We start from the raw sequence: 23587 nt of genomic DNA, 5'->3' as shown, positions 1-23587 counted from the left end.
CAGAGATGTGAAGGATGAATGGATTGGAGGAGGGTTAGAATGCAGCCAGGATGGCCACAGAAGGCCGCTGAACTCAAGAGACATGATGAGGGTCTTAATGAAGGCAGTGGCATGGAGGCTTAACAGGAGGAAGCAAATCTGAGATATAGAACAAAAGGATATGGTGAGTGTATTAGGGGAAATGAAGGCTTGGGAACAATTTTCATGTCTCCGCGACATCACTATCTAGGTGGACAAGGGTGCCACTCACCAAGATATAGTATAAAGAAGAAGGCACCAGTGAGCAGAGAAGATTGAAGTCTTTGAATATGTTTACCAGGTTTGTCTGTAGAATGTTCAAGGAATAATAATCAGAGATTAAGTAAATACAGGAGTGTGGAGCTCAGCTATGGAGATGTGAATTGAAGCCACCCAAAATAAGCTCACCCAAGGATTGTGTACTGTGAAAAGTTAAGAGAGGCAAGGACCAGAGGCTGAAAAATAGCAACACTTAAATGATTAATAAAGTTAAAAGAACCTGAAAAGACTGAGAAATGGCCAGAGAGATAGGAAGAAGAGAAGTTTCTAAAAGGAGTGAAAGAGGTACAACAGAGAGAATGAGTGGTAAAAGGAATGGGAAGAGTCCATTCAATTTGGTATTTTTTAATTGATGATTTGAGTCAGAGTGGTGTACCTGAGGGCTAGATTGCTGCGGAGTAAACAATGAATGGGAAATCAACAAATGGACAGAATTCACAGACTACTCTTTTGGGGAGCTTGACTTGACTAAAGGAAAGAGTAAGGGTGCTAGGTAGAAATCAGTCAGGGAGAATTTAGGATATTTCGCTAAAACATGTTACCTGACAGGAACGGGGTAGGGAAGATACACACATAGAGTAATTGAAAGAATGGGATTTTGGACACCTGTTGAGACTGAGAAATGGCTCTTCCACTGAGTGAGGTGACAGTAAGTACATTCAGTCACATTAATTTGTTGAAGGTTGCTACATGCCAGGAACTGGGAATGCGTGGATACAAGAAAATAATCCTGAATTTGGTGGAGAAGGGAAGATAAATGTGGTCGACAATTATATAAGAGCTGCCTACGAGACTGCGTGGGTGTACACGTGGGAGAAGTAAACAACAATGGCTGAATGGGTCAGAGAAGTTTCGCAGGTTCGAGGTTGAGCAGGGGTTCCCTGGTGCGAGAGAGAGGGTCATGGCCATGTCAAGTAGATTCAAGTGAAAATTAAAATTTGGTGGTTAGAAAAAAGTACTTAGAGTCTGCATTAAAAGGACCATAAAGCAACCAGGTATATAGATCCCTGAAGTATTAAGTATTATTCAAACTGGGGATGCCCAGGATGATAGCACGAAGGCAAAGGTGGAATTAAGACCGAGTGCCTCCTCAGGTATGGGTGAGCAGGTGCCGGTGGGTGGCAGACACCTAGGAAAGGACTCAAAGGGAGCAGAGCGAGATACCCGGTGGGCACACTGAGGGTCAAACAGCGCCTCGCGAATCCGCACGGCGGCCAGAGAACAAGCAAACAACAGCTACCGCCAAGGCCTAGCAGACCACAAAGAACGCGAGGCGCGAGGAATGGCTCAGAGTTGGGCGTTTGGGGAAGAGCTGAGTGAGATACGGTGGCTTAGGCGGGATCCAGAGCCAAAGCGCCGCGACGACGTGCACCACACAGCGCCCCAAGCCGCGAATTCAGCGACAGCTCTCAGCTTCAGAACCTGAGGAAATGAGGTCTGCGCGCGCAAGGAATTCCGGCCGCCACCGCAAACCGGACTCAGCTGGGAAGGCGAGGTAGCCCAGCTCAAAGAAGCGACCGCCTAGTCTGGCAGTTACGCGAGACCCGCGAGACCTGCAAAACCCGCGAGACTCAAGAGACCCCGCCCTAGGCCCGGCCTCCCTGCCGGAAGTGAGTCTCATTGCCTCCGCCCCCGTCATCGGTACCTCGCGAGATTTCACGAAAGCGTCCCTTTTCCGTCTGGGCTGCCGACATGGTAGGTAGTTCTTTTCGTGCCTCTGCTTAGTTGCGGGTGCAGGGAGCGAGTACTACTCGTGTTGCACCCAGCCACCTACCCCCGATCTTGGCCCGGCTTTCCAGGCCGCCCATGGCGGACCTCAGGGCAGGGTGGCCGGCATCGGCCCTGGAGTCGGGCCGCGTGCTTTTCCTGGGTTCGAATCTCTTGAGACACGGGGACCCGCGCGCTCGGGCGCCGCCTTGATGAGGCCGCATGGCCCCGGGCCAGTCCGTAACTTTACCTTTGCTGAATGTGACCCAACGCAGATACTTGATCCCCAAAGCCTACAGACCCTTCGCACACGGTCAAGCTCGCCCTCTGCCCCACCTCCCTTTGGCCTTATCACCAAGCACCTTTTTCCATACAGCCTTCCAGACTGAGGAAGACCCGGAAACTTCGGGGCCACGTGAGCCACGGCCACGGCCGCATCGGTAAGTGTCGGCATCCCATCCTGGTCGGCTTTGAGCTCTCCCCGCTGGGTACTTACCTAGCCGGGAAGTGGGTAGGGTAGAAGTGGGTTCGCCTTGTGCGAATTTGACTGTTAGCGGTTGATTTTTTTTTTTTTTTAAGAATTTTTTAGAATTTTCTACAGTACTCCATTTGAAGAGAATTTAACATCAGTTGGGGGAATGAAATTTGATTGGGGCAAAGTGTTAGTTTGTCGAAGGCATGGAGTACTGTGGATAGTGCTATGATGTGGAACATTGCAAAGATATGTTTCACCTGGAAACTTGAGGGAATAGCAGTGCTTAAAGAGCTATTGTAGACTGGGAACAAGATAAATAAATATGTAGAAGTATGGGGAAAGAAGAATTGAGGGGCTGGAGAAGGCTATAGCCATGTAGCTTTGTATTCTTGCAGGCAAGCACCGGAAGCACCCAGGAGGCCGAGGTAATGCTGGTGGCATGCATCACCACAGGATCAACTTCGACAAATAGTGAGTGTTTCTTGACTTGTACTTCTCCTGGCACTGACAGTTTGGAATTAGGAGGGTTGGCTCAGGACACCTTCAGTGGAAAGAAAGCCTCTTACCACTGGAAAACCTTGTGTGTGGCTGGGTCTTACCAAGTTAACATTTGATGCAAACTGAGAACTTTTCATCGAGGCTAGAGTCACGCTTGGGTATCTGCTTATTGCCTTAGTGTGCTAGAGCCCTCGAAGAGTAATTGCTGACCTTATTCACTGGCTGTGACCCTCATGGCATAGTCAGTCACCGGGTTAGTGACATCAGATTAACTATGCACCTCCTAGATTGACTTACGTCCCCAAATTTGTTTAGAAAATCTCTTATCACAAGAATGTGTAAAATTTCCATAAAATTTTGTCAAGTGATCTAGAAGACCTCATTGCCTCTGACTTTTTCAGTGACTTATCCTGGTTCCATGAAATAAGGCTAGTCTTCTACTCTCGAGCATCTTTGGTGGCTTCTTTTTTAAAGATTTGTTTTAGTTCAACAATGGATGGAATACCTGCTATGTCACTGTTGTACACCAGTGAACAATTTACACTAAAACTAAGAGAGAAGAACAATGAAGATGATATACATCACTTCTTAATTGGAGTCAGGTTATAAAAGTGATTGCCCTTCTCTTCCTAGTCACCCAGGTTACTTTGGAAAAGTTGGTATGAGACATTACCACTTAAAGAGGAACCAGAGCTTCTGCCCAACTGTCAACCTTGATAAACTGTGGACCTTAGTCAGTGAGCAGACACGGGTAAATGCCGCCAAAAACAAGACTGGAGCTGCTCCTATCATTGATGTGGTGCGATCGGTGAGTGAAGGAATAGTTGGTGACTTCATATTGTTCTTGCCTCTCAAAATTCTGGATAATCTAATCCATTTGATGATCTATGTGGAATCTCTACCCTGTTACCTACTAGACTATTCCATCTTTTGATAGAATTTCCACAGGTAACTGACCAAAAATGAACTCTAGTTCAGTTGTGATTCACATAAAATATTTGAAGAATAATAATCTTTACAATCAGTAATCTCATCCCCACTGTAACTGCCCTGATATATACAGGTTTGCATTTCTGGTCTAAGCTTTTGGCAGTATCTTAGCTGGCTCTGATCCCTCTTAGACAGCCCCGCTTATGTGAGGCACAGCTCTCGGCCCTTTATGTCCCTTACAGAATAAAATCCTGAGATGTTTGTTATTTATGGATCTCCGCTATCTGAAGAGATTTCCACACACCCCAAAACAGTGATGACAAAGCATTTTTGTTTGTCTTTTGGAGTTCCAGTCTTTGTGTCAGTTTTACCTCCCATGGGTATGGAGATAGTCTAAATCCTAAAGGGGCTTTTGGTTAAGTTTTAAATACCTTTTTCCAGCCTACTTAACACTGCTTGAGCAATTTTGATGGTCCAGACTTCTTGGAACCTTGTTGGGAATGTAGTCTTTATTTTTATCACCTGGTAATTGAATAGGGTGGGGGAGGTGCTTTGCTTGAGGCTAGAGTCACATCCTGACACATCTCTTGTCCTGGTGTGCTAGAGTCCTCAGAGAGAATCTGCTGGTCTTGATTCACTGGCGAGGGCAGTCAGTGCCCCCGGTAGTGCCCAGATCAGAAACATGCTCTCCCAGCTCCTAGGTGGTATAGATTGGCAGGCATCTTTCTTCATACCAGGGAGTTGTCATCTGCTGTGGTGTGTATTAAAGCTTTTTTTTTTCTACTCCTCTAGGGCTACTACAAAGTTTTGGGAAAGGGGAAACTCCCAAAACAGCCTGTCATCGTGAAGGCCAAATTCTTCAGTAGAAGAGCAGAGGAGAAGATCAAGGGTGTCGGGGGCGCCTGTGTTCTAGTAGCTTGAAGCTCCGTGGGAGAGGTTCATTAAATGCTAACAAGTGCTTTTCTTTTCTGGTCTGGGTGTAAATTCTTTAGCACCCCTACCTCCTGACCTGTATATCAGAAACCCACCTAACGGATTTCCAGGAGTAAGGGTATGAGGGCCTGAGACTCTCTGTCAACTCCCCTCAGAAAGTGTGGAAGAGATAGCACCAGCACTTAGAGGACTTGGCCCAATACCTAACTAGAACATTTTCATTTATAAAGTGAGAATGATAGCACATGTATGTATCTTAGAGTTGAAAGACCAATTTGCATTGTATATTCTGAATTTACAGTGAGTGGGAAAATACACCCTTTAACTGTAATACATGGCTCAAAAGGGAAGATTCGGTTGGTTATGTTTTGTTTAAGTAAGCTCTTACCCAGCATGGGACTTGAACTCAAGGCCCTCAGATTGAGTTACTTTGCTCTACCAACTGAGCCAGTCAGGCACTCCAAAAGGGAAAACTCAGTTTTGATGGGGCATTCCAAAGAGTGGACAAAGTGATAGGATTGAAGTGATTGTGAAGGATGTAATTCCTGAGCCTAAGGTTTTTCCTCCTTGACTCTGTCTTTTATCATACCATTCCAGAATCTTGAGATGGGGGCCCAGCAGTCTGAATCTTAAACACACTGGGGCTTTTACACATGAAAGTGGTTTGGAATCTAAAAAGAATTTGTCAGGATGTACGTATCCCTGTGTATTAATGTTCAAAGAACTGCATCATGAAATGCTAAAGATTCTAGCATTCGAAATTAGCATAGAATTTGGAAATTGAAATTAGCATAGAATTTGGAAAAGCCAGAAGCTGTACTTGGGCTTTCTAAGATTTGTATCTCCTACAAAAACAAAACAATGACCAGTGCTTGTGTGCAGACAGGACCTTCAGATCTCAGGGTAAATTATAATTTGCTACAGTTTTTCTAGTTCTTGCCAAAAATTGTGAAATTTTCTTTGGCCCCAAATAAAGTTGGTGTCTACAGCCCTGGCCAAAAAAATAGGATGACACTTAAAATGTGACTAGGTTTCGTTGAGTGGTTTCTTAGTCCTTTGGGGGTGATATGTGGGCTGGGAACCATGACTTCCTGTGGGACAAATTTGTGACAACCTTTAGAGGATTCTGCAGACCCCCAAGTAAAAGGAAAATGGACAGCAAACTTAGTGATTTGGTTGAGAAGTGTGTGAAGGCTTTACTCAGTTGGACAAACTGGATAATTCAGATTTGATCTTTGATGATGGAGAAAGGCAAAACTGGTCCCTTAGTGTCTTGGAGGACATACAATATGGAAGCTGAGGTCATGGATCTGAAATGGGTTGTAGTTGATACTAAGAGAATTTAACGTCTAATTGATAATTACACACTGAAGATTCTAAAAATGTAGTATATCTTGAGATTCAGATGGGGTTTGAGCTTTTGACCTAAATCTTAACAGCTGTGTGTGACATCTTTAAAGACTGAGGATTGTGTGGATTAAAATGGAAGTACATAACTAAACCTTTTTGACTTACTGTGAATGATTATGGGAGCGGACAAATTAATTCCCATGGTCTGATAAGGCAAAATGACCCAAGCAGAGAGAAGAGCAAACATGCTAACCAATTTGGGAAAGTTAAGCAAAATAAGTGAGAATGTAGTTAGGGACTGGGCTGCAGTGGGAGGTGGGACAAAGAAAATGGGAATGAGAAAGCAGCAGGAGTAGGATTCAGAAAATTAAATGGATAGGACTTTGCAAGTGGATGAATTGGGGTGGGGCTGACAGCTAAATGGTTAGGCCTGGACAGGTGGGATTTAGCCCATATGTGAAAACAAGTCCGTTAGAAGCCAGTTTCTTACCCAGAAATTCATTAGCACTGTGTAGCATCACTATCCATAAACAGGGTCGGGCTAAGTGGGATAATACTTATCCCGGTGTGGAGGTGTAGATGGCCATGCTGATTGTGAAAGTCCCTCATCCATTTTAAATAGAAGATAGTCCAGATACCATGCCATCCCACCTGGCCTGGGAAGGACAGCAGAAGCGGACTCTCCAGCTTGCTCACTCAAGTACCTACAACTAGTAGCTGGCAGATGCTTTGATTCAGGTGTTAATATTGCCAAGGAAGCCAGGAGACAAAACCGTACTTTCATGTCGCAAATGAAAAGCACAGACCTATAGGGACCACTTGGCTTGTTTGATGGAACCAAGCGCAAGCCTTACAGTTTGACTTTATATTTGCATCAAAGGGGCCACTGCTGAGATACAGTCTGAAGAAACAAATGAAGCTGCCAAGCTGATTAGTCTGTGCTGGAGGCACAGAGGCCCACACTGCCACTGGTCTTTTTAGTGGCTGATATGGGCACAGGGTTAATGGAGGTTTTCCCATAAACGAAGGCCAGAGCTTTGTCAGATGCCCTCTAAGTCCGTGGTCTTCAACCACGTTTACCTTCCTCTTCAAACTGGTAAAATAACGTCACCTAGCCCATCAGGCTGACCTGCTTATTTTCTATAGCTTGGATTGCTAAGGATAGGATTTCTGGCCTAATGTACATGTGCTTTAGATACATTTTCACGCAAACCTCAGAGCTGATGCTGTAAAAAGGTAAGTTGTCGATATCGGACTCGACCCCATTATCAAAATCCGCTAACGAATTTAAGGTCTCAATTCAAATACGCGTATTCTTATTTGATGGCTAGGCCACACGCAATCAGTCCCTGGTCTGAAAACCCCTGGTGTGCCTAAGGGCGCACCATCGGCGGAAGGCGGACGACAACGAAGACTGCAAAGGCCACAGCCCTACAGAGCCTGAGGCTACCGCAGCTGCCCTTGTGGTTTACACTGCCCTACTTCTGCAACGCCATCACACAACACCCACCTCTTCTCGCCTCAGCCCCGGAGAACCACTTCCTGAGGGTGTAAGGTTCTGGTTCCGGGGTCACTTTAACCTCACCCGCTCCACGACCGGAAGCACGCTCGGCACCGGTTCCTTCCGTGGGCGCAGCCAGTTCCGGAAGGGGCGGAGCCGGGCTCGTCGCGCGGCCGGGAGATTTTCCCAGGCATGGCGGGAGGTTTAACTCGGCGGCTCTCGGTGGGCGTGGGCCCCTTCAGAGCAGGGGGCCGGGCCAACCTTGCGGCGCTTACGGAAACATGGTTTTTATACACGTCAAACACGGGAATTTCCAAACTTCTCAGAATTAGCTTGTTAATTGGTTGTCAAAAAGATGAGCGCCAATTACGACGTTCACGGTACCTGGGACACCTGCTTGTACGTTCACGGAGATGAAATGGGAGGACATAAAACTGAGAAGGCATTTCTTAATGAGCTGTATGAGGTAGGGGAGATGTATGTTTTGATAGTTTGAGTTTATTTCTTAACCAAATGCATATTTAATATAATATATTTAATATAATACAAAAAGAAATATAAATGGACAGAAAATAATTTCCAAGTTACCAGAAACTTGCCAGTACCGAAATGTAGTATTTTCCCTTGGTCTAGAATTTTCATGACTTTTTTTTTAAGTTTTCATGACCTTTTAAGTGACACTCACCCCCACCTCCATAGGCAAATAAGATGTTTAGGAAGGCATACTACCACTTTGGCTCTAGAAACTAATTTCGTGTATCACCTTTATTAAGAATGTAAGTTCAATTCTGGCTCTGTTTTATGGCCCAATTTTTGTTTTACTTTTATTTCCACTTTTTTAAAAAAAATACTGCTTCTGTATCTTTATAAATAAGTCATTTGGGTACAAGTTACAAGTCTCCATGTAAAATAAAGATTATTTTTAGCAAAAATTTGAACTGAGCTGTGATTATAATTAGAATGATTTTGGGGGAGCCCTAATTCCAATATGAGCTGGAGTTGGAATAATATGGCTTTCCAAAGGTACTCCTTCAAAATATTGCCTTTAAGGAACCCAGATTCCTCATTTTGACACTACAGTTTACCAGAGCATGCGTATTTCGTTTAAAAAAAAAAAAAGGCATTTAGAAAGAAGTATTGGGCAACCTGCCCTGCTCTAAAAGTTACCAGTGATTAAGGAGAAAACCCAGGGCCTTTCTTGACTCCAGAATAGAAGAGGGCTGACACTCCGTAGGCACTGGGGCTTCTGATAGAGGAAAAACGTTGTGTTGTCCCTGAGTAAGTGCCCTAGGGTGATCAGAAAGATGGTTTAAAGACACTTATTCTCAATGGTGGCAAAAACCATCCTCTAGGAGACAGTTTGGAAATGAATGGGGCAGGTTTTTTTTGTCACAATCATGGAGGGTCCAGGTTGCTAGACATCCTGCAATGTATGGGTTGCTTCTAAACAGCAACAAAAATCTAGTTTAGATCTACCTCCATTTTACACATAATACCCTCCCCCAGAGTATATATACTTCTCAGTTTTCCAGGATTCCAAATGCTGTTTAAGTTAAGGGAAAGCTCATACTGTGTTTTGCTCACAACGTTGCCAAAAGCTGTTCAATTCTCTGGGGTGCCTGAGTGGCTCAGTCGTTAAGCATCTGACTCTTGATTTTAACTCAGGTCATGACCTCAGGGTCTTGAGACTGAGCCTGTGCTGGGCTCCATGCTGGGCGTGGAGCCTGTTTAAGATTTTCTCTCCCTCTCCCTCTGCCCCTCCATACCCTCTAAAAAAAAAAGTTATCCAACTCTCTTACCAATGGTAGCACTTAGTAGAATCTGCTGCTGATACAACACACTTTTATCTGTGCTTGTGTAGCTGCTAAATTCAGTGATTCTATATACAGGTGTAAACATCCAACCTCATTATATCTTCTAGTACAGCTATACCCAAGCATTTACATATTTAAATACATGTTACAACAAAATTTTTCCTTTTATTTCTCCCTATTTATATGAAAATTAAGGTGTGTTTAGGTAGGTTACCTTATATACCAATTTCATTTCAGGATAGCAAAGGGGGGAATTAGAGTATATGCTATAGAAAAGGAGAGTGTTGGATCCGATAGGGTTAAGAACCATCTGTTTAAGGGTCAAGAAATCATGTAAAACAACTTGGAAAGAAGTCCTGACCACTTTTTGTCAACCCCATACCAGGCCTCCTGGACATCATACCCTCCTCTATATTCCCCCCAAAGTCTTCCGTGCCTAGCCCATAGTACTCCCTGTGTGGACCCTTGTAGCCCAACCAGAGTTATTATGGGCCTGTACTGATTTTCTGAATTAGGATGAAGCTGTGGCCCTTACAAGAGGAAGAAATCCTTAGGGTTAATCTTAGGTATCTTAAGATTTTAAAGATACATAAAAGTTTCAAATTTTATTTTAAAAAAGGAATTTACACCTATATCTCTTGTGACGTGATCACATATCTGTGAGGATTCTTTGGAATCACATTAAAAAAGAGGGGAGTGGGAGAAGGAAAGGAGAAAGAAACAGCTTTTGGAAACTGTATTATTACTATTTTACTGTTAAGGAATCTACTTCTGTGACCATCATGAAGCCCAGGCTGGGTTAGCGGTAATGAGTCTTGGAGGTAACTATACCGGACTCTGGACTTTCTGTTGATAAGTACTGTCTTCTCTACTTTAGCTTGAGAACTCAGACTCATGAGGCCTCAATCTCTGCCTCCCTATTCCTGGAAGATGCCAAAGCCAACTATATAAGAGGCTTTTTCAGAGGAGAAGACGACTTTGTCTTCCCAGAAAACAAACCCTCTACTTTAGGAGGCAGATAGCAACCCCAAACCCCAGACAGGTTGGGACCTGTGGGGGCCTCAATGGAAATGGGAAGAAGGAGGGAAGGGAGTCCAGGATAGGACTGTCTCCTGTTTAAGCAGGCCAGGGCGGAAGGACAGGAAGGTCTACTTCTTGCTTCAGATCCTGCCAGTGCCAAACTGAATTCCAGTTAAAGAGTTCCAGCTTACTGCCTCATCCCTCGTCTTGGAAATTTTCACAGTCGTTGCTCTGCGAAGGCCTTGGGTGGGTGAAAAGCCTAAGCCACCCATATTTCCTGCCCTGCTCTTCTTGCTTTTCCAAGGAATATTGCAGAGGTCAACAGAAAACTAGTAACAGAGTGACAGAAGAGCTACAGGCAATGGGCCAGAGCTGTGAGCAAGCCTGGGTTGGCTTTTGCTGAGCTTTAACCACCAATGTCAGGACACCTAGTGATGTCTTAAGGGCTTCATACTAAAGAGCAAAATGTTAAGATTCACCTAACAGTGGAGCTGCAAGCACTGAGCATTCTTTCCATCACTGGGAACACTTACACAGAGAGTCTGAACAGTTGGTTATCGAAGTGGCAAGCTGAACAAGAACAATGACAAGGTATCTTCTAGACCAGTCATAACAGTTCAAGCCAGAGAACTTGATTTCAGAGGAGGTAAGTGACTCACACTGAAGCTAAACTCTTAAGGAAGTACTCAATTCTCTGCATGATGGTGTTTCATTCCTGACTGGCCTGAGCCCATCCCCCAGGAGAGAGAACTATAGAAAATGAAGCCAAGGAACACGTAGGGCTCTGGGCCCAAACAACTGTACACTGTTTATTGAGAACACCCGTAGATGGTGGGAAAGAGGGATGCCCTGTACCGCATCGTGGCCACCACGGACTGGGAGCTGGGCCTGGAGAGCACTGGAACAGCCGGGGGTGGGGGGTGGGCTTCCCGTGACTCACTGACCATTATCACAAAGGTGGGAGGAACAAGAGAAGGCCAGGCCCGAGAGCCTGGTACCACGCTGCAAATGGGGATTGATTGGCCTTTGCCTTTCAAAAACGGAGGGTTAGGGGAGGGGGACTACTAGAAAAAAAATAGAAACTCTAAGATTTAAAAAAAAAAAAAAAATAGTCCTCCTGTACATAACAAGACAGCATCTGCTCTCCAGGGCCCAAGACTGGCAGCAGGGGCCTCAGGCAGGCAGGCCTGGAGCCTCCAGGGGAAGATCAGTGGTTCGGCTGAGACAGTCAGCTGCACATAATTGGCCAGTCGCCAGCACCCAGCCCCTTGGGAATATACAAATATTTACCAGATTCTCTTTGCTTGTTACAAAAAGAGATAAGAAAGCTTACAGCGGATTATTTACAAACAGTATCCTGGGATATTGTGAAGGCAGAGGTGGGCTGGCTTGGAGGGTGGGGTCTGTGGGGGCAGAGTAGCCACAGCAGCCCAGAAGGTTCCAAGCTGGCCCCCTCCCCAGGCTCCAGGTTTGGCAAGGCACTGGACTCCATTACTGGGAAAGGGGCTTAATTCTTCTTGTGGAGGAACTTCATTTTGTTGCCTGTGGGTCAGAGAGGTAAGAGTGAGAAGGTTTCAGTATCAACTCTTATAATAGCCTTAACCCTCTCGGTGGGAGATCTGGTTAGAAAGACTGGATTTTAGCTGAGACGGATCGGATCCGGGGCAGTGAAAATATGCTAGAGCTCTAATTAGGGCACTGGTATCAATCACTCTGTGGCTATGGGCAAGCTACTTAACTTCTTTGTCCCCAATTTCCCTTTAAACTGAGACATGCTATAAAGACAGTGGAGGTTTTCAGAGAAGGGCACTCTGGCACTGAGACTTTTGTAGACCCCTTTAGGCCTAGAGAAAAGCTCACTGCCCCCAGCATCCTCATATACACTCAGGAAGGAACACGCAGGAAAAGACCTGATTTATGTAAGGATCTCTGGTTTCTCCTGGTTGTGCAATTTAATGTGCTTAATGGGGGCGTCTGGGTGGCTCAGTGGGTTAAGCCTCTGCCTTCAGCTCAGGTCATGATCTCAGGGTCCTGGGATCGAGCTCTGCATCGGGCTCTCTGCTCAGCAGGGAGCCTGCTTCTTCCTCTCTGCCTACTTGTGATCTCTGTCAAATAAACAAAATCTTAAAAAAAAAATTACTGTGCTTAATGCTCTTGGAGGACTGGGCTGAGAACCTCTTCACCAGGGGATCTCTTACTGTTCTGTCTACAGCTCCAATATAAATACCCTCGGGCAGTGGTTTAGAGTAGTTTGGGTACAGATCCCCCAGCCCCAGCTTCTTGCTGAACATCTATCTCATCAATGACCATGCTACTTACCCAAACCTCGGAGAAACTTATTCATCCCACTCTGCTCAGTGTCTGGGAGTTCCTCTAAATACTGCTCCACTCGCTGCTCAAAGAGGCCTGGGGAAGAGGAGGAACAGGGAATAGAACCATCATTGCAGGAAGGGAAGGGAGGCCTATTGGAGGGGACCATGGGCACAGAGAAACCAAGGATCTGCAATTACAATTTATGGCAGCATCTTACTAGAATTCAGACTGTCTCATCATCAGAACTGTAGTTAATAACATCTTACTGTGCTCACTGCTGAAGCAAGAGGCCCTCAGCACCTTGCTTCCTGGCGCATGTGCCTGAGCTACACTCTGTAAGGCAAAGATGCCGCTCCTTATTTCAGAGCTGGTGCCTTCTCTAGGTCCTCTTAGATCACTCTACCATGTTGTTCCAAAAGGTTTGTTAGACTAAGTTTATTAGACTGTATTAGTGAACAGAAGATGTAACTAACAACCCTGAGGTTAGAAAAAAACATCTTGATGAGATTTAAAAAAAAAAAACAAAAAACAAAAAAACAAAAAAATAACGTCCTAGAGTGAGCTGAGCTGATATTAGAGACAAGGTGACCTATTCTGAATGGAGGCTGCCACCAACCTCAGAGAGCTAGCTCAATTTTCTTCAGTGGCTTCTCCAACCTCTGGTTCTTAGAACCCCCCTAAATTGCTCAGTCTGGCCTTTTTCTCTGAATGAGAAGGGCATCTGGGGAGGGGATGGGCAACCAATGGTACGCTGCTGTTGGGTGGAGGGCGACGCTACCAGCCACATGGCTGCAGCCTGTGCACAGTCTTGTGAAGGCATTTCCTGCAACAGGAGGAGAAGAAAGCTCTGTTGGCGGTTTCTAGCAGAAGAAAGGGATGGTAGGGGGCCTGGCCCTAGCCGACAGCTAAGAGCTTCTGTCACGGTGCCCAGTTATTCAGGCCTACTAGTAGCAGACAACTTATACAAGAGGGCCCATAGCCCCCAACCCCAACCTCTTCTGGCCTTACCCTTTGCCCGACACTTTCTTAGCTCCCTGTCTTGGATGAAGCCGGCAAACATCTGAGACTCCATAAAAACCTCAAGAAAACGACGGATGCTCTTGGAGGCCACAGACTTGCGGAAGGCCTCTCGCTGAAAGGCCCTCTCTCCCTTCTCGCTCTGAGTCAGGAAGAGGGAGTAGTGCCCGACAGTCTCCACAAAGAACCGGATAAACACCTCCGATACGAGCCCATTGAGGGTATTACATTCTGGAAGAGAAAAGACAAATCTTCAAGGTTCAGGCCAAGAACCGGTCATCTCCAACCTCCAACCCCAATCTCTACCTGGTATTGTCTCCCTCTCCCCAAGAGAATTTCTAGCCAGAACCACTTAGCAGTTTTTGAAACTATCTCTTATGCTCCTGGGCTTGTAACTAGCCCCTGAACTAGAAGGTCAGAAACTGTGCTCTGCACATGCAAGCTGGCAAATATTCACTGTGCAAATGTGAGTGGAAATCAGAGACCAGAGGATCACTTTCCCCATACTCCTTACCCTTGGTGGTTTTCCTGGGCTTCACAAGAAGAGGAAGTTCCCTCCATCTCCTGCAGGGGCTCAAGGCAAGGCCCCTGAGGGAGGAATAACTAGTTTCCTATCAGCAAGAAGAGTCTAGGCATTGCCATATGTCTTTGGGTTTTCTTTCTCAAACCTTCTGAAGTAGAGAAGAATTAGATGGAAGAGGGTAGCTTTCTAGCCTGGGCCACCCCAGAAGTGCCCCCAATGTTATGTTTCTCAACTCCCCCTGACAAAACACCACAATCTTCTCTCCCTGCAGGCCCATTATTCCCTGAGCCCACTGGTAGTGGGGCTGGAGAATTCCAGGCTAGCCTGAGACCAAGGTCCTGTACCTGAAGCCCCATCAACGAGAAGGGTCTGGTGTGTAGAAACAGGGTCCTGGTGCCATAAGGCCCGGATCCAGAGCAGAGGGAGTCCTGGGGCCAGAGCTGATTCTGCCCTGGGGCAAGCCTCACTCACCATCATCAGAGTCGCTGTCAGAGTCCTGGGAGATCAGTTCATTCTTCCTCTCTAGAGCCTGCTCCAGAGCCGCCTGTAACTTCCTCGGTAACAGCGTGTCCTCATCATCCATCTACAGGGGAAGGAAAACACACAGTCATCATAATCATAGACACTGAGCACTTACTATATGCCAGGCCCTGGCTGAAGAGCTTAAATATTTAATATTATTCATTCTTCCCCTAAATCCTAATACTATTATCAACCTCATTTTATAATGAGAAGCTGAGCAGAGAGAGAGGTTAGGAAACTCGTCCAAGGTCACACAGATAAAAAGTGGTGGAGGCCGTGGCATTCACTGCCCAGGAGCTCGGGGTTCCTTGCCCAGCACCCTGAGGAAGCCTCCCCAGCTCCTCTTTCTCCGGCTCCATGGTGGGAAGCAGAGCTGGCTCGGTGCAGGGAAACTCTGGCCCAGCCTGTGGCTCAGGTATGAGGTTCGGCTGTCGTTCCTATCTCTGCATTCTTGTTCTATGTCTATACCTTGATGCCTTGTACCCAGGAGTAGCAGCTGTCAGTGGTGTGTAATACACTCTACCTTCCTGGAGGGCACACCAGTGGGCTGTGCTCCTTAGTGGACAGCCAGAAGAACTTCCATGACTAACGAAGGCTTTCTAAAGTTACAATGATGATTGTAAACCTTGAAATTCCACAGCATTCTGTGCATCATGTATCATCCCCCAGCAACATTTCAAGGCAGGTGGTGCCACCATGCCTGCTTTAGAGATGAGAACTCTGGCTTGGAGGAGTCTGGAGGCCTGCCTGAGATCGTGGGGCTCCAAGGTGGCAGAACCAGACCTCAAGTGTTCAGACTTCCAGGCCATGCTCTCCACATTCCCACACTCCCATCACACTGGATGATCCCAACCAGAAAGGCAGATCCTGCTAGGGTCAACACTTCCCCGATCAGTTTCTCCCCATCTTTGTCTAGTCTGTGAATATGGAGCCCAGAGAGCTCAGCAAATAGGCTGTGAGGGTTGAGCAATGTGTGTAACAGTGTCGGGTGCCCTGGGGCCTGCAGCAAACAGGCACCTACCCCAGGGCAGGCCATATTCTGTGGGGTCCTGCTCTTTCTTACCTGTCGGATGAATCGGTCGGATCCCAGATTCACCATCAGTGCCTAAAAGAAAGAATCATCAGTGGCAGTGATGCAGGGAATGAGCCCCTGTGATGCCCTCAGAGTCAGACAACAGGAATAATTCCAGGAAGGGACAGGAGCTGGGCAGAGAGGCCCAGAGGCCACAAGTGAGAAGATTCCAGTGGTCTTGGTCCCTTCCTTTCCCCCTCCACCCCTCCCTCCCTCCTGGGAGATTCTGTTTCTTCGGTCCCTTCATTCCTCCATCCCTCACCCAGCTGGTCCCCCAGACAATGGCCCACCTCCTCCACAGGCAGCTCCTTCAGTTTGGGGAGGGAGCTGGAGAGCAGGCCAACCAGGAAGGGTGTGGGACAGCAGACGATGTCAATCATGGAGGCCGGAAGGACAGGAATGAAGGTGTGCTGCCAGGAGAAGGGGTAGAGCAAGGCCACCACGGCATGGGAGCAGCTGGAGAGTGTACTGGTAGACAGACAGAGACAAAGCACCTGAGCCCAGGCCTAGCACCTTTGGGGAATGGGGAGTTAGAACATCCTTTTATAGGTTAAGCTTCCCACTGCAACAGAAGTGCTAATGGAGTTCAGGTCAGGATCTGACCCTGCCGACTGGTGAAGCCCCCACATTCCCACTGCTCAGGGTCTCAAGGACACTGGTACCACCAACCTTCTTTGGGACTTGACCTAGGAACAGCCATGAAGATACACAGTAAAGCTTAAACTCACAAACGACTCACATACATACCTGCAATGGTCACCCTAATGCACAGATAGGCCTAACTTGGTGGGGAAGTAACAGCTTAAGCTAGGGAACATGAAGGTAAGGGGAGCAAGAGTTGATCACATATTCGGAGTGTGCAAGAGCTGGAAGGCCGTCAGAGGTAGTCTTACCAGTTCTACCTTTTATAGCTGGGTCCACAGATATGAAGGGTCAGTTTCATAAGTGGCCAACCCAGGACACAACCAACCGTCCTGTCTCCCAGTCCCGTGTCACTTGACTACTCTGCCGTCTATCCAACCCTTCCTCTCTGTAATCGCAAAAAGTGGTCTGACTGAGGACCACTGACTGAGGTGAGGAGCCTGGCACCACTCCTACCAAGCTGGGGAAACGGCGTCCCCACACATCTTTCCACCCAGGCTCCAAAAAATAGTCTACAGTCTCAGTGGGGTCATTCCTCTCTCCGCCTAGAGGGGGCTCCAGGCGTCTAGACCCAGCAGCACTCCAGGACCAGCTATCTGAGCAGAATGGCCAATGCAAGAGGGGAGGAAGACCTCCAGGGTGCTAGCCAATGGGAGCAGAAGTGAGTGTACATGCCCCATGTGTGTTGAGGGCTGGTGTGGGGCACTAGTAGACACAGGAGACACACCTGGCTTGAACAACCCATCTGCTGGGAAGAGAATCAAAGGCCCTCCCCTAGGGACCATATTGTAGATGGGGAGGCAAAGGCCACAGTCAAGTTCAGTTTTAAGCTTGACTTTCCCACTCTGACCCTCTGCTTCTATTGGTCCCACCTATTAGCCACAAGATACTCTACAGGATCACCTCCAGCAGGAATTCTCCCCCTTTCCTGAATAATGCCCCCTCAGTTAGAGAACATGGTTCCAACCCATGACAGAAACAAACCCCCTTTTCCTGAAGGACCTCTGGATGTTCACAAGTGTTTCGTCAGCCAGTGCCTTGCTTGGCTGTCCTGTCACCCTAGAGATGCCTAAAATAGTGCTGGGCCTTGAGGCAGAGACACAGGTATCCTGGCTCTGACAGCCCTTCCCCTGGGGACAGCAGTTCCCCACACCTCAAGGAGAGCCATCTGGAAAAGATCTAGGAAAGGGCTGTCTCAGGGTTGAGGGACACATTGATCTCTACCTTCCCCTCTGGGCCTGGCTCTTTGGAGACAGAAGGTTTCGTACAGCCCCTGGGGCTGATCACTGCAGAACCTGTACACATACACGGTGCACACCTCCATATACTCAGACATCAAAACTAGACCTGGAGGCACAAAGGATTTGTGGACAACCTAAAATGTGAGCAACAGGACATGAGATGGCTGGACTCACTGAGCCCTGACCCAGACTAGGCCTGGTGCCATCACTGGACTGCCTACCCTGCCCCTCTCTAGTCACAGGCAGACCCTGAGGAGGGTGGGTATCTCTTCTTAGACCCAAGAGTGGCAGAACTTGAATGCTGAGCCCGGCAAAGAACAGAGCCCTGGGGTATTTTCCTTCCAGAATGGTGCAGGAATGTGCTCAGAGGCAGGAGCAGCCAAAGGAAACAATAGCTGCATTCAGGGCCCTAGTGGAGCTGGGCTGTGGGTGGGGGCGGCAAAGGGGAAGCCCCGAGTGAGGGAATGGAACCTTCAGAAAAAAGGAACCTCGGGTCCAGGCTTTGGTAGGGACACCACGGTCCGGCCAGGCTCTCTTGATGAGGAAGAGTGAACATGGGTGGCAAGGAGGCAGCAGACAGAGGCTCCAAGGGGCTGCTGTCCCTGGCTTTTTCCAGCTGCCAGGCTCAGCCCCTTCTTGACAGACCACAAGACACACAACTGTGAAACACTGAGGCTGGGGTGGGAAGCGAGGAACCGTTTTCGTTTCTAAAGCAGACCTTCTCTGGAAAAGTCAGCAGCCCTGGCATTTCCTCCTTTTCCTTCTCCTGGACCAAGGGTGGGCCTGGCATCCTGCCCCAGTGCCCCGAGATGGCATTCTGGAGTCCCTTTCTCCTGCTCCCCTCAGTAGCCCCTCACATAGACAGAAAGGAAGACCCCAGGGAGCCTGGCCCTACTGATGACCAACCCGAAAGAGGATTTTTCTTTTCTGCCCCTCCTATCAGCACCTGGCATATTGTATGGCATAGAGCAGGTGGGCTAATAAATGTCCAAATGACTGAATTAACTCCACCATTCTCAAGAAACCTCTTCTTCCTATGATGGATTCTTTGACCAAAAAAAAAAACACACAACGTGTTGCCAAGATCTCATCCTCTACTTTCCTGTCCACTCCCCATGTACATTCTATGCCGTAGTTTAAGTATTTGTTCCCTCCAAAATTCCTGTGTGGAAATCTCAAACCCCAAATATGAGGTCAGGGACCTTTGGAAGGTGCTTAGGTCATGATGGTGGGGCCCTCATGTATGGGATTCAGGTGCTTATAAAACAGACCGACAGAGCTCCCTTGCTCCTTCCACCACAATGAGAAGGCTCTGGCTATGAGCCAGGAAGCAGGCCCTTACCAGAACGTATCCACGCTGGCACCCTGAGCTTAGATGTCCACGCTTTGGAGCTGTGAGAAATACACTTCTATTGTTTACAAGCCACCCGGTCTGGTGTTTTGTTATAGCAGCCTGAGGAGACTGAGACACTCTCTTATGGATCTTGACTGCCTAGAAGACCTCAACTCTTTTCATAATGCCTCATGTTCTGTGACCCTTCTACCACCCCCTCCCATAGCCACAGCCAGATCTTGGCACCTGGAACTCCTCTGCCTCTAAAATCATAAATGCCAACATATCAGACCAAGACCCAGGATCCACCCAGCTCTTTTCCTATTCCTCCCTAAACAAGCTCCCCTGCCTCATGGGCACCTCCTGTCCCTGGACATCTTTTCCCTCTCCTAATCTGACTGGCCAACGTTCCTGCAACCACTCTCCTCCCCGGCACCCTCAATGCCTCCCCTTGATCTTCTCCACAAATCGCCAGGTGCCTTCTCCAGGTGATGCCCTAACCAGCTCCTCGCTGGGAGGCTCAGCACTCCTCCAAACCCTAGTTGGCGCTCTTGCCCCTTCCTCAAGTGGCTCTGCCTAAGAGCTCATCACTCTCCTCCAACCCCACATCCCACAGAGAAGGCCCTGCCTCCTCCTCCACAGGAAGTCCTACCATCACCCAGCTCTCTCCATATCCATGTGTTTGCATCTGCACCCTCTTGGCTGGGCCAAAGAACAAATGTCCCCACCTCTTCCCTCAGGCTAAGTCCTCCCTTGGGTTCTCCATCCTGCCACACCAACACCACAGCAGCTCACATAGTAGGGCTCATAAGTACACGTCAGATCAATCAGTGGACGTGCCCTCTCCCTTCTTCACCTTTCCCTGCTGGGCCTTACCTGAGCTTATCTGCCACAAAAATGACTCGGCGCTCCAACAGCAGCGAGGCGAAGATTCGGATGAGCTGGCGCACGCTGAGGCAGGTGAAGAGGCACTCAAAGTCCACATGCTCCAGCCGGGAATCCATGGGCCGCCGCAGCTCTAACACCTGCAGGACAGTGAGGGGGAAGGTGGGTCAAGGCAGGCGAGGTGGGTGTCCCTCCCAGGTCCTACACAAAGTGAAGGGCAGTGGGTTTCTCTCTCTTCTTTTTCCAGGTTTCTAATCTACCCCACTGTGCAGTAAGACCCAGTCTCCGTCTCCTCTCAGACCACAGCTCTGTTCCCACAGTACTCAGACACCTAGCCTGTGGCAAGAGGGATAACTGGAATGTGGAGGAGGCTCCAGGGGGAAGCAGTTGATGAGCCATCCATCAGGCTCACAGGAAAAGGAGAAGTGGCTGCTCTTGTAGATAAGGAGAATGAGGAAACCACACAGCTCTATCTGTGGGGTACTCCCTGCGCCCAGGTCCATGCCCCCTAGCAGAGGTCTTGGCGCCCATGCTGACCAGATTCCATTGCTGCTCCCCTGGCCATAGGAAGAGCAGCATCTCCGTATCCCTTGACTGCCATCTCTCAGAAGGCAATGCCAGTGTCCTTGTCACCATGTCCTCTCCCTCTTCTGCTAGGGTTTCGTTCCAGAGGTCCCGTTTTTGCTACCCTTCTGGCCTCTATCTCCATGAGCCATCTAATCTCTGTGCCAGGGACAAGGAAAACACAAGGCTACTCCACCACCGTGCCAGGAAGCAGGACTTTATCGGGGCCAGACCCAGCCATCCGCCCTCCAGGGGATGCAAGGCCACTCCCAAGGTCGGTGCTATGGCACAAAAAGTCACTTCCCTGGGGGTGGTCCTGAGCGTGAAGGGTAGCAACTGACCCTAGCAGTGAGAGCAGGAGGAACTGCTGGAGCTCAGGCCAGGCCAAAGCAGCTGCCACAGGGGCCTGCTTCGTCTTCTCCTTGGTCTCTCAGTGCCTGTGGGCAGCAAGGGTGTCTAGGCCTCCTGCTAAGCAGGGTGAGAAATGGGTTCCCTCATAGAGCTCAGAGTGTCAGAGCTCTTTTCCAGGGGCTTTTGCCCCTATCATCTCATTTATTCCTCATGGTCTAAGCAAGGGAAGTTCAAACTCCTAGCTCAATATTCATTCCTCTGGCTCCCAGAGAAGCAGCAAAATGGGCACAAGGTGCCCCCGCAATCAGCAGATACTACCTTTCCCACCACCAGTGAACTCCTAGAAGGCCCAGTGATGTGCACAATGCCGCACTCACCCAAAATGCTCAGGATTGCGGCCTGAGGGAATCCCACACCACGGGGACACAAGAGGCCTCTGTATGAGCCCCTGTCCTAGCCCCAAGAAGTTACAGTGAGGCTCCCCCACACCCCTCCACCCCCAAGAGCCTACACACAGTCCAACAGGCCTGGCTCTGTAGCACCCCTGGGGTCCTAGCTCCCTCCAGGGTATGAGAATTCCCAGAAGCATCCTATAGGACCTGGGCCTCTTCTCATGCATCCCTGCCCTCAAGAATCACAGTCCAGTGGGGCTGACTGAGTCTAAACAACCACAGCTGTGACACTGGTGCCAAGATGGAGGAAGCCATGATTCATGTCTTCATGGTGGGGTGGGGGGGGCGCTCAGAGCACAAGGTACTTCATTTGGGCTGTCCAAGGAGAGAAGGCAAGAGTGTTCAAGGCAAAAGGAAGCAAGGTTCAGCGACAGTAAGCAATTCAAGTTAGAGTGATGAGAAGTGAGGTGAGGGCGAGGCCATCCCAAGGTCTCCCAGGCAAGCTGCTGGGCTCTCGGGGCACGGCCAGCCATAAGCCTGCGCCAGTCCTCTCAAGAAGCCTAAAGTCCCTCCAGAGGAGGGTGGGAGAAAAGAGGCTGAAGGAAAGCCCTGAAATGGCCTTCACGCCACTCCCAGCACACTCCGTGTTTCTTTAGTCAGACCCTCTCCTGCTCTCTGCAACAACAGTCATTTCTTCTTCCCTCTCCTGAAGCCCAGCACCTACCTCTCACTCAGGGGATGACCTTCTCTTCCATTTTGAGAAAACCGAAGCCATCAGGTAGAAGCCAGAATCTACCAGCCATGGCCCTTCCCTGCCATCACACAAGGAAGTGCCCGTCTCTCCCAACTGAAGCCAGTCCCTCCCTGGATCCCACAGCCCCGCCACCTCCTGGGCCACAGTCTGACTGTTCCCTCCCTCTCCTGACTATCCGCTTTCACCTCTGCCTCCACTGGGGCCATTCCCACCAGCCTCCAGATGACCATCTCCAGCAAACTCCCCCTTTCAATCACTGTCCCCTTCCCTAGTCCTCTTCACAACCGAGCCTCTTGAAGAGAAGTCTGTACAAGTTATTTCCACTTTCTCACCCCTCTTCACTTCTCAACTCACTCCACTCAGGTATGTGGGCCCCTCCATCCCAGCTCCTCCGAGATCTAGTCTTGTCAAGGCAGCTGGCCATTCCCCATCCTGACCTCAGCCTCCTGTCTTCTCCCTCCTGGGGGTTGCTCCTCCCCTTCTGCAGGATCCCCAGATGTTGGGAGTTCCCCAAGTCGGAGGAGGACCGAGCCCAGGCTCTCTTCTCTTATCTATACTTTCTGCTATGAAACATCTTATCTTGGGTGCCACACAGGTATCTTAAATGTAACATGTACAAAATCCACCTCCTCACTTCCTCCTCAGAGCCCACTCCCTCCATAGGCAGCAGGCCGGCAGCTACCCTGTCACTCGAGCCAAAAGGCTGGGATTAGCCTTAAAATCTCCCTAATACTTACTCCATATTTCCACTCAACACAAAGTGCTCTGATCCTCATTCTAAAATGTGTCTCTAATCCACCTACTTCTCACCTTTTCTACCACACCTCAATCCAAGCTACTATCATCTCCTGTCTGCACTTCTGTATAGGAGCCTAGCCGGTCTCCTGCCTTCACTCCAATCCATGATCTCCAGAGCAGCCACAGTGAGCTTTTAAAAATATATCTCAGATCTTATAACCCTGCTTAGATAAACTCCAAAATCCTTAACTCGGCCTAGCAGGCACACTGTGATATGGCCCTCGCTGCCCATCCTGCCCTGCTCACACCCTTTTAACCATCTTGGCCTTTTATCAGTTCCTTGTCACTCTTCCGACTAGTGCCTTTGCAGGTGCTGTTCCCTCTCCACCTGGAATAACCATCTCCCGTCCACACCCTTCTCTTTCAGTCTCCCTCCCCCACTTCATTTAGCTGACTTTACTCATCTTAGTCACTTCCTCAGAGGGGGCCTTCCCGGGCCCCCTAACCTAAAGCAGGTTTTAGGTTACCTGTCACATACTCTCACTCCCATGCTCACACTTGGCACTTAAAAAGTTCAGAAATTATCTACTTAAAAGCAGACACATGTATTTAATATTGGTCTCTCTCATGAGATGATGAACTCCACAGGGACAGAGCTATGCCCCACCTCAACCTCATGGCTGCTCCAAGGTCTGGCACCACCCCTGACTGTGAG

The 23587-nt window shown here is 48.6% G+C and overlaps 2 protein-coding genes across 3 annotated transcripts in view; one reads left to right on the top strand and one right to left on the bottom strand.

The window, feature by feature from the left end:
* The first annotated feature begins 1932 nt into the window (after positions 1 to 1932).
* On the top strand, positions 1933 to 4871 carry LOC111159389 (ribosomal protein L27a). The gene is made up of 5 exons (XM_022521807.1): positions 1933 to 1992; positions 2381 to 2444; positions 2875 to 2950; positions 3611 to 3785; positions 4700 to 4871. The coding sequence occupies exons 1-5, from the start codon at positions 1990 to 1992 to the stop codon at positions 4826 to 4828; spliced, it is 447 nt and encodes a 148-aa protein (XP_022377515.1). The 5' UTR covers positions 1933 to 1989; the 3' UTR covers positions 4829 to 4871.
* Positions 4872 to 11308: 6437 nt separating this feature from the next.
* Positions 11309 to 23587, bottom strand: part of LOC111159414 (suppression of tumorigenicity 5) — a 120021-nt gene continuing 107742 nt past the window's right edge. For both annotated transcript variants that reach the window (XM_022521858.1, XM_022521859.1), the window contains 7 exons: positions 20065 to 20213; positions 16263 to 16440; positions 15964 to 16005; positions 14850 to 14961; positions 13847 to 14086; positions 12845 to 12931; positions 11309 to 12067 (listed from right to left, as the gene is read on the bottom strand). In XM_022521858.1, coding sequence (XP_022377566.1) covers positions 12033 to 12067; positions 12845 to 12931; positions 13847 to 14086; positions 14850 to 14961; positions 15964 to 16005; positions 16263 to 16440; positions 20065 to 20213 — 843 coding nt within the window. In that variant the 3' untranslated portion in view covers positions 11309 to 12032. The remainder of the gene's footprint in view (positions 12068 to 12844; positions 12932 to 13846; positions 14087 to 14849; positions 14962 to 15963; positions 16006 to 16262; positions 16441 to 20064; positions 20214 to 23587) is intronic.

The sequence above is a fragment of the Enhydra lutris genome, unplaced genomic scaffold (genome assembly GCF_002288905.1).
Source record: "Enhydra lutris kenyoni isolate GAN:26980312 unplaced genomic scaffold, ASM228890v2 scaffoldscaffold68, whole genome shotgun sequence".
Classification (NCBI taxonomy): Eukaryota; Metazoa; Chordata; class Mammalia; order Carnivora; family Mustelidae; genus Enhydra; species Enhydra lutris.
The sequence above is the reverse complement of the archived record's forward strand: the minus strand, read 5'-3'. Positions and strand labels throughout refer to the sequence as shown.